Raw genomic sequence first — 15713 nt, forward strand, 5'->3', positions numbered from 1 at the left:
ACCAGTGCTTCTCTGTTGCTTTCAGGACAAATCAATCCTACTTGTCCTTAAGGGCTCAGTCATCTTCTAATTGATACTCTTTATTGGTTAGGTCCCCGGGTCACAATCGATGGGAGACTCAGACACGATTCACTCGCTTCTGCCTTTGTGAACGATACACCCACAAGCCAGCAAAAAGGGTTTCCCTTTTGTCTGTTACTATTCCAAGGAATCTTGAAGCATCTCCCGGGTTAGGACTACGTGCTAATCCTCAGCACATACAGAGATGCAAAGAGACATACATGCTCACATAGCTATAGGATATACACACGAACATACATTCATGCACACACACACACACATGCACTCACCCAGACATATACACATGACACAAGAACATACATAAATATACAACCTCACACAGACACAGAGACACAAGCATATGCAGACACATTCACACACTCATGAGTGCTCACCTAGGTCCACACACATACATACACAGGAACACAGATACATACATGGAAACATACATGAATATACATTCTCACATATCCACAAGGATACATGCACGCACAGATATACCTATATGCATATACCCAGATACATATACATGTATCACACAAACACAGATGATACACATGTGACTATACTTTCTCACACAGTCATATGGACACACACACACATCACATATACAGCCGTAAGACACACAGCCACACATTTGATATACATTCAGACACATAGGTGCACACATCTAGATGCACATACACAACACCACACACATACACTCACAGACACAGACACTCAGATATATGCAGGCTCACATACAAATATAGACTACCAAGACTTCTGCATACACAGGGACACACACAGGGAAGATGTGTGCATTTATACACACAAATGCATGCCCAGACACACAAACAAGTGTGCACAGTTACAACCATGGCTTCTGCTGTTCAAATGTCTGCCTCCTGTTTGTGTCAAAGCCTTTGTCAATCCTCTAACAGGAAGCAGTGTCTTTTTTGGCCTTGGCCCACATTTCTATGCACCTCCTACGTTTTGCTGGGGGACTGCATCAGGTACAAATTCAGCACCTCCCCTCTCACCAGCTCCCCATGCACCAAGGGTCATTTAAAACCTAGGCCATGCTGGGAATGTCTGCACAAGCAGAAAGATCCCTGGTGTGCCCTGCAAGGACCTAGAGGCCCCAAGGCAAGTGGCCTCTCTTTTAAGTTAGCAGATCCAACTTTTCAGGGAAATGTCAATGACATTCAAATCACCCATGACAATGGAAGAATGTGTAGCTAGACACACAACCTAGACCTTTCTCAATCAATCCCATATGCTGCAGAATCCTCCACTTGCTGGGAGCAGGTAGCAAGCTGAGGGAATGGAACAGCCTGCTCTTTCAGACATGCCCCCAAAAGAAAACCAGACCAAAGGCCTCTCATTGCCTGGAAGAGACGTGAGGCGGGGCCTTGACTCCAAGCTGTGAACATGGTACTGCCTTAGATGCACAGTACCACCAAAATGCTTAACTAGGACATGCTCACCATAGTAAGCAGACAGACAGGTGAGACAAAGTGACCGACAGAAGCCATGTGCGCCCATCTTTTCAGTTGATTAGTGAGTCAGTAACTATAGAGGATGAGGGAAGCTTGATCTCTCCTGGTGACAGAGTCAAAGCTGCTGTCCAAGGGCACAAAGGCCGTCCTTCCTAAGTTGTACGTCATCAGCAAGTTTCTCCAGTTGTTGAAGCTTATAGCCCTATGTGCATGGAGATCCATCGCTGCAGACACACGCTCTCTTATCTCCTACATCACACAACGTTTACAGAATTATCTGGCCATCAGTACCTCATACGTCAGCAAAAGCTAGTGATTACTATGATCCCAGTGAGGTGATCAGGTTAATGACCTACTAAACCCTTTACCCTTTTATAAGCTCTTATTACAGTAAGTCCTTACAGTCGATATGGCCCTCCTTGTGTCAGAAATAGAACTCAGAGCTGAAACAATCCTCCTTTACGTCGTTTAAATTTTATTTTCGATTTTGTATATGTGTGGGTCCGCGCGGGGGTTGTACAAGTGGGTACGGATGCCTGCTGAGGTGAGAAGTATCAGATCCCTAGAATTACAGGTAGTTCCGTGTCACACAATTATGTGTACTTGGAACCAAAAAAACAGTCCTCTGTTAAGAACAGCGTGTGCTCTTAACTGCTGAGCCATCTCTCTGACCCCATGGCTCTTCTTTCCTGATAACGCCTATTTTTATCTGGCATTACTAGTGTTTATTATGCAGTTAAAAATCATCCTGTGCAATCACATCGATTCCACTCTGTTCTTCCCAAAAGAGGGGAGAGAGCTTGTAACAACCGACCGGAGGAGTTTTCGTTTTTTTTTCTCCCTCATGTGCTGATGAAGACAGACACGCTGCACTCTACTGAAAGGAGCAGCAACAGAATACAGAGTTCTGAGTGCATGCAGGGAATTAAACCTAAGTTCGGCATCCGAGATGTGCTTCCTTCATTGGAATGCATGGAGGGAGGGAGGGAGTAATTGATCTTTAGGACATGATTCTACCAAGTGACTGTTGCTGGCCTCGAGTTCACAATCCTCCTGCCTATTCCTCCTGAGTGGTAGGATTTCAGGCATAAGCAGCCATGCTCAGCTCTGTCTTTGAATGAAGTGCAACTTAAAGATTTCCCATGATGGTTCCCATAAGGACTAGGACACTTATTCTGAGCACACACAGACAGCAGTTAGCTAGCTCATTGTGCATCAGATCGAGAGCCAGGAGAACAAAACAGAGGACTTCTCCACAGCCTCTACTTTCCTGAGCATATTCTGTCCAAGTGACTATCCCCTCTGAAGGCTGCCTCTATGAGTCTTAACTTTTTTTGGTGTCATGGCTGTCTCTGAAAATCTAATGAAGATTATGAATAATCCTCCCAGATAATGCACATGGGCATTTCTCTCTCACACACACACACATGTACACACATGCACACTCATAAACACATCACACACATAGACACACACATATCATACACATAGACACATACATATCACACACATACACACATGCACACACTCAAACATATATTCACACACACACATCACATATGCTCACACACACACTTGCACATATATCACATGCACATACTCACAAACACATCACAACATTCGAACACACACACACACACACACTTCCAGAATAGCTCCCCCTCCCCCCTTTTTTATTTCCAGGGACTGAAACTCAGGGTCTTCTACAGCTGGTCAGTGATCTAATTCTAACCTACATGCTTAGATAAGTGTCCCATGGATTAATTTTTAATGACCTTCAACAACTTAATACTTAATAGCTAAATATGGATTTTTTAAACCATCTTCTTTTCTTTTTATAATTTTTGTATTTAAAATTCTGGCCTTTTCCCTTTTAGTGAGAAGGGGTGGAAGGGGGGAGGGGTTGGGAGGAGAGGAGGGAGGTAAACTGGGATTGGGATGTAAAGTAAATAATTTCATTAATTTGAAAAATTAAAAAAAAAATCTGGCTTTTAAGCCTCCTGAAAGGTTTCAGATAGCTCATTTGTTTTGATATAGCATATCCAGCATTTTAAAAAGAAAACTCAGTAGGTTTGCTGAATTTTTGGAAACTTTTTTTTTTTGCCTTCCTGTTAAGAAAGCACAGTGGGCACTGGCTCATGCCTCTTTAGAAATGCTTTATTATAAATTATGCTAGAGTAAGGAAAGAGATAGTAATATTATAGTAACCCACAGAAACTTTATCATAATTCACTTTAACTTCAAAACATACTGTTTGGGAAGAAATAAATGAGTACATATCTGCTGTAGTGACAGAGGAGAAATTTTACAAACATGAAGATAGATATGGTTACATAGAAGTAATGTTGCCAAATTACTCTGTGGGCAACTATATCTACTCCATGAAGTTTAAAATGGGGAGAGAAAGTTCTCTAGACAGTTGGTGCAATAATTTGTTTTGGAAAAGTTTGGCAATCAGCATAAAGCTGCTCTGAAAGATTTAGAGTCTACCCCTAGAAAAGTTTACAACGATCAAAATTTACCATCCTATATTTTTCCCTTGGGATCGATCATCACAGAGCAAGAGAAGCTAAGTTGATAATAATTTATTAGGGCTATGTATCACTTACAATGTATAATAAATTATAAAAAGTATCCATAGCATCCTTCCAAAATCATTCATATTCATTTCCTAATGCTTGCTACAGTGTCTGTAGGCCATTCAATTAGATTATATTTTAGCATTAGTCAGAGAGTAAAAAGAAAACATTAGAAAATTGTTCACAGTCCAGATTTATATGTGTACAAATCCTCTAGAAACATAGAGAAAGGTGTGGGTTTTACTGGGCTAGGCAAGATATCCAGTTCTTTGACGTTAACACCAGGGGGTGCACTGTCTTAGGCATTGTATTAAAGGCAAGCAGTCAATTACTGATCTCTGACCAATAAACAGCACGGAGATTTAACCACACTTTAAAACTTTCAGATTAAAAAAAAACAAAACTTCAGTAAACCATTTATGCTTCATATTCCTTCTCTTTCCTCCCTCTCCCTACCCACTTCGATATTTTTCAAAAACAGAAAAGAAAGAAAACAAAATAACAAACCAAACAAGAACAAGAACAAAAACCAAGTTAGGTTTGAGTTTAGTCTTAGGGCAAGGTGCGGACGCCCTTGGGTGCATGCACTCAGTCCCCACAAATGCCATGTTCTAGTCTGTGACTCCATCCTCTCGGGCTATGTCGGTCCTTTCCTGCTGCGAGAGTTCTCAACGCCTGCTGAAGGCACTTTGCACTCAGTGGGACAGCTCAGAGCTGCAATGAGTTGGAAGTCTATGTAGCTGGCGAGTTATGTCCCTTTCCATCCTCAGGGTCCTGTCGGAGGAGGCTCTCAAGCCTTTGCGCGGGACGCGGCCCCTGCCAGGGCTGGCAGGCTCACTGGGTCTTTAAAGGTCCATTGGTGGAGAAGCTCCTTACTCAGCCTGCTATGCTCAGTGTACCTTGATAGAATATTTCCGCAGTTTGAGAAACTGAAGAAGCTTGTCTTTTGTCCTCTTCTTCAGGGCCATGAGGGCTCGAGTTTTCTCCTCCAGATCTTGGTCGATGGCAAAAATGATCTTGGCCCGCTCCTCTGCCTTCTTGTCTCCGGAGTTTCTGAAGAGCCTCTGCAGGGACTCTTGGTCTATGTTTTCAAAGATGTTGCCTACAGCTTTCTTGCGAGCAGCTGTGTCGAAGTGGTAGCCGTGGATGGACGGGCTTACTCGAAGAGACGAGGACATGCTGGTGGCTTGGTGGCTTTGCTTTGCTTTCATCGATGTGTGTCTTCCACAGCTCAGCTTGGGCACTTCCAGGGAGTCTGTTGTAAAATCATCCCGGGACTGGTATTTAAAGTGTGAACAAAGCTCAGGACTCAAATTACACTGGTGACGTCACATTGATCCCAGGGAGGAAAAACCACAGAACATTAACAGTTGCATTGCCAAATATCTGGCTCCGGATGCTGGAATGCATTTCAAAGCTGTGTTTAGAGATAGCTGGCTACAGGCTTCCCTCTTTACATCCCAGACGGCACAGTGTCTTTACAAACTGTCTCTCTTCTTTCCAGACGCTGAAACCAGGAGAGAGGGAAAAGGCTCAAAATCTTCACCAACAATTGAAACAAGGAGCCCTGCCAAGCTCAGCAGAGTTTCAATTAGTACAGAAGTTTTAAAGTGCGAGCCAGACCCTGGCAGTTGAGATCTGTATGTCTTTTGCCTGTCCCGATCAGGGGAAGGGTGGCTTGTTCAGTGAGGGCGTGGAAGTCAGAGAAAATACTTTGGAGGACATCTGACTCTAGAGCTAAAGTTTGCCGACAGAAAACTGACACGGCTCAGCCCGAAACCATGAATCTCAGACTGTGTATGAGTGCAATATCAGTTTCTGCTGGGACCTGCAATTTAAACAGCAGTAGGGGCCCATGATAGCTCCCTATCTTGTGTAGGCATTGACAACAACAGCTATCCAAAAACAGGGAGCAAAAGTTAATGGAGGTGCTTTGAGAACTTAATGCCCACAAGGAATGAGCTTTGAGGACTACTTTGGAATCACTCAGTATAATCAGAAATGATCCTATCTCATTACAAGTTTTAATTTATTACTTTGGCCATCCACGAGACTCAGATATGTACAGCTATTCTACGCTAAACGTTACCTTCATCTGACCTAGAGATTTCTCCTTATGAATCAAATCTCTACTGTACTTTCTGGCCCTCCAAGAAACCAGAATGGACTTTTATGTTATTTCCTATATAGTCAAGAAAGTCACACACTTATAACCCCATCTGTCTTAGAAGGCTGAGGCAGGATAGCAAGCTGCAGGACACACTGAATTACGCAGGGATACCCCGTCTCAAAATTAAATTAAATGAATAAAATAGAAATAAAATCATTATTTTACCTCAATAAAGTGTATGTCTTACTAGGAGACAGGAATGAGACATTTTTGCATATAATGACCTTGTGTTTCAAGAGCTATTTTGGAATCACTCAGCATGATCAGAATGATGCTATCTTCAAGTTTTAATTTATTACTTGAAGTTATTACTATTATACGAAGTTATAATTTCTTCATATTATCTGAAAGAAATATTCACTGTGGATAAATATGGACCAGAGTTGCATGAGCACATAAGGGTAGGGGACGTCTATAAACTGAGGTTTTGTAGACACTAGAGAGGAAGTGTTGTCTTTGGGTTAATTCTGCTGTGATGATATACCATGACCAAAGAAACTTCGGGGGTGGGGGTGTGGGGGAGGTTTATTTGGCTCACACTTCCACAGCACTGTTCAGCATTGAAAGACGAAAGCACAGGAACTCAAATAGGACAGGAACCTGGAGGCAGGAGCTGATGCAGAGGCCATGGAGGGTGTTGCTTACTGGCTAGCTCCCTCTGGCCTACTCAGCCTGCTTTCTTATAGAACACAGGCCCACGACCCCAGGGATGGCCCCACCTACAGTGGGCTGGCTGGCTCTCCCCCATCAATCACTACTTAAGTAAATGCTCTACAGCTGGACCTTATGGAGACATTTTTGTCAATTAAGGTTCCCTCTCTTCAGATAACTCTAGCTTGCGTCAGGTTGACATAAGACTAACCCACGCAGGTATACTGACCTGTGCAGACCTGAGGGAGGGAAGGAAGTGAGGTGGAGTGCCACGCTAGCAGGATTACTTCAGGCTGGTGAAGCAGGAAGAACAGAGGCCTGGCAACAGGCACGGGTGCGTATAGTTGGGGCCAGTGTGGTAGGAACACAGTGAACGGGCATGATGGGAGGTGCCCGGGGTGGGGCATGATGGGGGAGTCCTGGGCGGGGCACGATGGGAGGAGCCTGGGGCGGGAAGAGAAGGTGGTGGAAGACAGCAGACCAGATTATGATTCTCAAAAACTCCTATCCTGGATTGCCTCATTCCATGTAAGTTGACTGGCCTCTGGAGATACTGGAGCAGAGGAGCAAGATGGTTTTGTTTACAATTTTTTAACGAGCTGTCACTTCTTAGCCAGGACAGAAGAGCAAGGAGATCAGCTAAGAGACCTCTAAGTCCCCTAGACAAAAAAATAAAAAAAAATAAAAAAATAAAAAAATGAAAAAAAAATAAAAATTGTTAGAACTCATTGGACTCGAGCCTACCGTGAAGGGAGAGCTAAGAGGATTGAAGGGTCAGAAGATGAGGGACAACTCGAGCTGTGGGTGACTTTCTCTGCAGAAGCTCCTGTGGAGAGAGCCTCTTCCTAACTCAGAGACTGTTCTATCAGAGACACACTCTAGCCTCCCCAGGGGGAGGAAGAAACGCCATGTTCTGATGTCCCTGGCTGTGGACTCACTGCTACCACTTATCTTTGTGCCAGTCCATCTTTTCTAACCAATGAGGAAGGGTTGATGCTGCTATGGAAACAATGATATATTGAGATTTGACCATGTGCCAGGCACGGTGACGAGACATTTATATAACTCAGTTCTCACTCATCAAAGCTGCTTCAGCTTTCTTGTGCTAAAGCTCTCGTGTGAGCTGATTCCTATAGACGCCTGACTTTCTATTATGCCCTATTTACTGATGGCTCCCAAATGATACCCAGCATAGACCTATACTCCAAAGTATAAGATAACTTAGTATGACTCTATAAGAAATATGGCACACACATCTATTGTGTTAAAAAGATGGAACGTTGTCTAACTCCCAGCACCGACAGATGACTAGTGCAGTTAGTTCCTAACTCTCAACAGAGAAGCTCCATTTTGCAATAAATGGCAATGAATACAGAACACAGCTGGTCAGAGTGCAGAGGTTAAGTAACTGACGTGCTCATCCCTATAGAGACATCTTTATCATACCTCTTCTACACAGCGTTCAGGAAACAGTGCAGAAACGGGAGCAGAAAGATTCTAAGAACCAAAGGTTACAGGGAGCATCTGTGAAAGTCTCCTCTGGACATATCAGATCCACTGCGCTCGTGAACTCGCAGTGACTTTCATTGCCTGCACAAGACCAACACAAGAATAAGCAAGCCAAAATCCCAGGAGATGTCCAAGCCAGAGCTCCCCACCTCAGGGGTCACCCTCATCAACAACAACCGCAGTGGTAGTCACCCAGGAGATATACATAGCTCAGGGGAGGAGTGGGTGAGTTGGGAGACCTTCAGCAGGAGATGATAAAATCCCAGCTGTTCTAGCAATGAGAGGTCCAGTGCACTTGTAAGCATCTGTGGTATCAGCTGAGACCACCTTCATCCAATGCCTGTTTCCTACCCCTTTGCAGGCATGGAGAATGCTTTCTGGAGATTTGCTTCCTCCTAAGCTGAGCTTGCTCGACTCTGTGCTCTCACCAGAGTTGAGACAAGTCTTTCTCCTGCATCCTACATCCCAGCAATGCTCTCCCTTACCAGTTCTCTGCCCAGCACCCATGGCATTGTTCTTGGGGTCACCCCAGTGACTTTTTAAAAATCTATTTATTTTCATTTTATGGGCGTTGGTGTTCACAAATTTTGCCTGCATGTGTGTCTTTGTGAGGGTATTAGATTGCCTGGATCAGGAATTATAGACAGTGATGAGTTGCCATGTGGATGCTGGGACTTGAACTCAGGTCCTCTGGGAAAGCAGGCAGTGGTCTTAACCACTAAGCCATCCCTCCACCCCTGGATTCTTTGGTAATTTTGTACATAGATTTGTACATAGCTGGGTCATTTTCATTTTCCTGTTCCCATGTATACCCATTTCCCACTCTCGCTGAATACTTTATTCTTTCCGCTGAAGAATATAACTCTCTCTCTCTCTCTCTTTCTCTCCCTCCCTCCCTCCCTCCCTCCCTCCCTTGCTCCCCAGGGGAGGGTTGGGGCTTCACGATCCTCGTCTCTATCCATAATGGAATCAGATGATCACAGTTACTGTGAGTTCATGAATATAATCAAGAGAAGACAGCATTTGACAATACCCATCCCCATAATCTGGCTCTTGTGTATTTTCTCCCTCCTCATCCATTATGTTCCCTGAGCCTTGTAGAGATTGAAACACGTTCCCCACTTAGAGAGGAGCACGCAACCATCCGTATGCTCAGTGACTATTGTCTAGTCATGACTGCATTAGCCATCACCTATTGCAAACAGAAGCTTCTCTGATAAGATCGTATTCTCTGATTCTTGAAGCGCTAACCTATGAGCATAAAAATAAATGTTTAGAAGGTAGTTTGACACCGTATCCATCTAGCAAGACAGTAGTAGGTTTCTACCTAGAGCCCATGACCATGTTTTCACAACACGAATGAATGCCATCCTGTGATAGTACCTCAGATGCAGTTAGAACCTGGTTGGTTACACCCATAACAGTCATGCATAGTAACAGGATTTTTCTGAACCTGAGCTACTGTGGTATCTGATTGCTTGTGCGCCATCATGTTAGCCCTTGAGAGTCTACAGATGTGAGCTGAGAATCTTGAGGCGCAGAGATCCATCCTACTACAGGAGGTGGTCCACTGAATGACAAGTCTTTTATAAGAGAGAGGCAGAAGGTCAGAAGTTAAAGACACTGAGCTGCAGGCTCTCAAAATGGGCAGGAAGAGCCACAAACCAAGGAATATGGGTTTTCCAGTTCTCTGGTTCCGTTTCAGGCCACCCAGAAGGACTGTATCCCTGAAGGTTCGGTTGAGACTCCAAGCTTTCTAACGTGCATGGTAACAACTTTGTAATCTTTTATGCCGAGAAATCTGTGATGCTCTATTATTGCAGTGGACAGAATTGAGTACACTCTTCAAGCCATTTAGCTCTGAAGACATGAACTCAGACTTCCTCGATTCTGAAGCCTATGAGCTTAAACCCTATGCCAGAGGATTCGCAAGCTCTGTCTTTGTGAATTATATATATATATATCAATTGAGCAGCACCATGAAGTGCTGCCTTAAAGCGTTCACATGGATTTGAGACATGAAGGAATTTCAGAATAGTTTAGGTGGCAAGCCTGTCCACGGGGAAACAATGTCAGCTTCTGTTGCCCAGAAATGTGACTCAAAGCTGGTTTGATGCACTGTGCCAAGGGAAACTCCACACTGTTGGGAAGCCCTTTGCACCTGGGCCTGCCTCCTCCCTCCCTTATGTAACTACTCTCAGCTACTGAGGCGGAAGACAAGATTGAAAAGCTGCTCAAGGGGACTCCCAGGTTGCACCTGGATGCCTGACAGTTTTTAATCCCTGCAATAAAGCCAACAGCTGATGAGGATGGATTAAAGGAAATGCCTCTGTGGCCAGGGTAGTTCCTTCTGGTCATTAATTTTCCAGTATTTGCTCATTATGTGAAGAGATTATATGTTTGTCAGCCATAAACATGCATGATCAGTTTTGCGTTCAAATGAAGGGATCTAGAAAACACAAGGAAAGAAGCCTTTGCTAAGTAGATATACCTGTTTTTTCCATGTAGGCCGTCCCTCCTAAAAGCACTGGAGATAGGCAGGTGTCACCAGCCCTTGACTGTTCCACAGGAAAGCCATGGACTCAGAAACACTGAACAAATAGTGAAACCCCAACTTGTTTACAGAGACTATTTTAATCTCCAATCTCCCTTCTGAAAACATTTTCTGATCCTTTACCTGGATTACTTACCTCTCCTGTAGGAAAAACCACAGCAAGCAGGAGACCTGTGGCATAGCTCAGTAATAAAATGCTTGCCTGGCAAACCATTGAAATCTGAACTTTAAGTTTCAGCTGCATATCCACAAGCACTCTGGCCTTGACAATAAGGACACCAGGTTGCTTTGGTACAAAGTATTTTCACATACAAATAGGATTCTCATTTACACATGAAAGCATGGAATATTCCAGAAGTTGAAGAAGAATGTTCCCAGTGTCTTGGAGTCCTTTTAATGACAGAACCAACTGTGGACCTGTCACTTCCTTTCAGCAAGTTCTGTATTTCGCCTGCCATTGTACAGCTTCTTGACTATGTTCCCATTCATGCATCTCCTAGAGTTTGACATTTCTATCCAACTCCCTTGCACTTCCCCTCCCATGCATTCATTCAGTGGTTTATAGATTCATTCTCTGTTATTGCTGAACACCCACTGTGTGCCAGGTAACATGCTATGTGCTTTAGGAGCAAACTTGGGGGGGGGGAATGGATATTGTCCTTCTTGCAGACTGTGAAATACGGTGAACAAACAGGTGAGCACATAACTGTACAAAGACAAGTTTATAAGTGCCACAGAGTGAGAAGCACAGCGGAAAGTTTTGTTCAAACTGGCAGAGCTTACAAGACATGATGCCACACACCTTTAATACCAGCACTTGGGAAGTAGAGGCAGGTAGGTCTTTAGGAGTTCTAGGTCACTCTTGTCTATATAGAAAGTTCCTGACCATCCAGGGCTACAAAGAGAGACCCCGTGTGAAACAACAGTGGAAAGCAGGTTAGCAGAGCCATGGATTGTGTGTGAGCCGACCTGCTATATAGATGTAGGATCTAGCCAGAAGAGTCTCTCCAGGGACAGAGAAGAAAGCAAAGGTCCTGGGATCAAAATGAGCTTAAAGGCTGGGGAAGACATACGGGACAAGATGTCCTGAAAACAGAACGCAAAGAGGAGAGGAGAGAAAAGCAGTGCTGGTAGGTAGGTAGCAGGGCTCAGATCCTGCAGGGAGATGGAAGTTGTGTTAAGGATCTGTAGTTTCATCGTGAGTAAAACAAGCCTGCAGAAGGAGTGGCTCAGGCTTTTAAATTTTATCTTTAAAATTTTACTTTGACCACTGGGCTATCAGAAACAACTAAAGAGAACAAATGTGTCTTCAGGGAGTGATCAGCTTATCCTAAACGAATTTGGAAAGGATACTTGCACGCCAATTGGACAGTAGATGGAGGATAAAGCTAGGGCCAGTTCTTAGGCAGATTGGTGGCAGCATAAGACAAAGAGGCTGAGAGTTGACAGAATTTGGGAGGAAGCAAGTCTGGTAGTGCATACAGTACACCAAAGACCTGTATATAACCAGAAAGAACTCAGCCTTATGACAGCTGTCATTACCTTACTCATGTGTTAATCTACAACCCTGAGTATTGTCTGGTTGTTGTTTTGACTGATTTTATTTAAGAAAACTCTTTAAAATATTTAGCATTTGAGATTTAGTCAGAGAGGGCTGAGTGGGGAGCATACGGGGCTTTTCACCCAGAATTCAATCTGCTCCAGTTTTTTATACTCAAAAAAAAAATATTCTCCAATAATTAAAAAAATTATTGGTTTGAAAGTTTTACTATATTTCATGTCCTTATATGAAACCCATTCCAGATTTTTTTTCTTTTTTTCTTTTCCTCTTTTTTTTTTTTGAGTATAGTTATGGCTAATCCTTTTTAAAGTTAGCAACGATATTTTTTCCAGGACTGTATTGTTAAATACAGTCTCAATCTTTAATTATTATACCCTTACAACAAAGGGTAGTAGTTTTATTTAGAAAATTTTAAGCCTGACATTTAGTTTACATCTGAGAAAGGAAATAATAAATTTCACCTAAGACCCAAATGCAATTCCAAATCCTTTCAGTGGAACTGTGGGGAAAAAAATCACCAACTTTATTGGAAAGAATTACAGCACAAGCCATTTAAAAAAAAAAAGCCTCTTCTTGAACTATGCTTTTGCATGTGAAATGAAACAGCTGTCTTTGGTTAAACCATCAGTCTATATTTGAACCGTTTCCTAAAATAGAAACTGAAGATAAGCTGTTCCTTTTTAAAATTTTAATTAGCTGTCCAGATTCAAACACTGAGCCCCAATGTTTATAGCTACTTTAGAAAGAAAACACTTGTGAACATAAACCAGCATGTTTTCCTAAGGATGTGAGCATGAGGTATTCATAATATCTATAGCAGCACGCATGTTCCTATAATCTATGACTAGGGCTAAAAACAAGTCTTTGTGAGCAGTCTCCTCCCGCCTGGAGCTCCCACCCACCCACTCCAGGGACACATCTGGCTATGGGATGCTATACCAGCTCCACCCTTCTCAAAGTGGGTGTAAGAGAAATGAGGATTTCTGGTGTGTGCCCCGGAGTTTGATGAGTACTGAGGTACCACAGATGGCACCCGCAGTCGTACATAAAGACCCTCTTACTGTACTTTATTTTCCTAAGTGGGGTACCACATCTGGCCTCGTGTCAGAGCAAACGAATATGTCTAACTTCTTCTTTCTCCCTTCCTTCTCTGTCTCTCTGTCTCTCTCTGTCTCTCTCTCCTCTCTCTCTCTCTCTTTCTCTCTCTCTCTCTCTCTCTCTCTCTCTCTCTTTCCCCTTCCCCCCCTGCCCCCCCGCCCTCCCTCTCCCTCTCATTTCTCTCTCCCTCTTTCTCTTTTCCCTCTTCTTTCACTCTTCTCTCTCTCCTTCCTCCCTTTCTTCCTTCTTTCTTTCTTTCTTTCTTTCTTTCCTTCTTTCCTTCTTTCCTTCTTTCCTTCTTTCCTTCTTTCTTGTTTTTGTTTTTCTGAGATACAGTTTCTCTGTATGACCTGAGCTGTCCTGGAATTCACTCTGTAGAGCAGGCTGGCCTTGAACACAGAGATTCACCTGCCTCTGCCTCCCGAGTGATGACATTAGCCCCAGCCTTGAAACTCTGAAATGCTTTGTGGGTAAAACTAGCCTGTGCAGGAACAATGATTCTCTCTTTAGATATTTGGAAAGATTACTCAGTAGAAACAGTAGGGCTGTCTAATAGGTGTCTGCAGATGAAAAGGGGGCCGGACACAAGCTCAGGAAGGCGCATTTTTTTAAATCACATTTGTATTTGAAACTCTGCCGCATTTTTAACATGTGTACATATGAATGTGAGATGTCTTTTCTGAAAGGACGCTAAAATTACTTATGCTTACCTGCAGTTTTTAAATGCTGGTGAAAGACGCAAATATACCACTATTTAAGAGCACCTACTTTTCTTTAGAGGCAAAGTGGCTGAAATTGGAACAAAGCTCAGGGAACTAGGCAGGAACCAAACAAGAGTGAAAACGGTCATTCTGTCTACCTGTTGCTGCCATCTTTTATTACAAGTTTTGTTTGATTTTGAGACAGGGTGTCACTGTAAAGCCCCAGTCGGCTTGAAATTCACAAAATTCATGATCCTCCAACCATGCCCAACCATGCTCCATGCTATGAGGACAGTCAAACATTGTCACACCCAGCTTCTCCTTTCTGGGTGTCTGAGCTAAAACTCTTCTGATGTTAAATAAAGAGATGCTATGGATGGATTTATTGTCGTAATAAGAGCCCAGGGTAGAGAGACATAAAGCAAGCAGAGGGTACCACTAGGTGCTGGCCATGCACAAACTCCATTTAGACCAGACTAATCAGGTCTTGCTGGGCTCAGAAGCTGACCTGGCCCTGAAGATGGGTCTTACATTATTGTGTCCTATTAAGTTCCATGTTTGTTCGTTCCAGTATTTTGTAATTAGGACAAGGTGAGAGGTTCAACTAGTCTAAGAAACTGACTCAAACATTTTTTTTTTAAATCCTGAACATGTACCTGATTTTCACCTACAATTGTTTCAAAGATAATTAGTCAGCCTAAAAGACAGGTGGGGCACAAGACTAAGGATTCCTGCTGCCCCCGGGGCATGGCACTGGTGAGTGAGCTGCCCAGTGGTGATGCAGGACCAGCTAGTGAGTCATCTCCCAGAAGGCCTTGCAGCTCCTGAGGTAGACCAGCTAGAAGTCAGTCATTGCTGTAAGAGGTATCACAAGAAGACACAATTCAACTTGCTAAAGGGGAGAGGGGCACAGAAGGACAGGATTCAAAGTGCAGGGACTCATGCATGCAACGAAAGCTGGAGCTACCCTACAAGGACCCTATCTTGTTAGACGTAGTCTAAGTGAAAGACTACATGCCAAGAGCGTTCAGGCATGGCTAGAATGACCTCAGTCAGCATCTTGTAAAGGCGGATTCTTTGTTGGAATACTTAGTGTCTACTTCATTTTATTCTTTTCACACCAGAGCCTGAATCATCAAGTTATACACAGATTTAAAGTATAACATTTTCCAATTACATATAAAAGAGTACATACAGGTATATACATGTATAATACACATATAGTTGATGGGCATTAGAACTGAAACAAAAATTTCAAAAAGGAGCTTTTCAGCAATGTTCAGTGTTGTTTCCTATTCTTATTCTATCTATCTATCTATCTATCTATCTATCTATCTATCTATCTATCT

At 43.2% G+C, this 15713-nt stretch overlaps 1 protein-coding gene across 1 annotated transcript; it reads right to left on the bottom strand.

Moving 5' to 3' along the window:
* Positions 1-4111: 4111 nt before the first annotated feature.
* On the bottom strand, positions 4112-5446 carry Tcim (transcriptional and immune response regulator). Its single transcript, XM_028768267.1, has one exon. It carries the CDS (start codon positions 5329-5331, stop codon positions 5011-5013), a length of 321 nt encoding a protein of 106 aa, XP_028624100.1. The 5' UTR covers positions 5332-5446; the 3' UTR covers positions 4112-5010.
* Positions 5447-15713: the final 10267 nt, after the last annotated feature.

Source organism: Grammomys surdaster, unplaced genomic scaffold, assembly GCF_004785775.1.
Source record: "Grammomys surdaster isolate TR1022 unplaced genomic scaffold, NIH_TR_1.0 185, whole genome shotgun sequence".
Taxonomy (NCBI): domain Eukaryota; kingdom Metazoa; phylum Chordata; class Mammalia; order Rodentia; family Muridae; genus Grammomys; species Grammomys surdaster.

Coding starts and splice junctions, on each gene's coding strand:
- Tcim (XM_028768267.1), bottom strand. CDS start 5,331: ATGAAAGCAAAGCAAAGCCACCAAGCCACCAGCATGTCCTCGTCTCTT.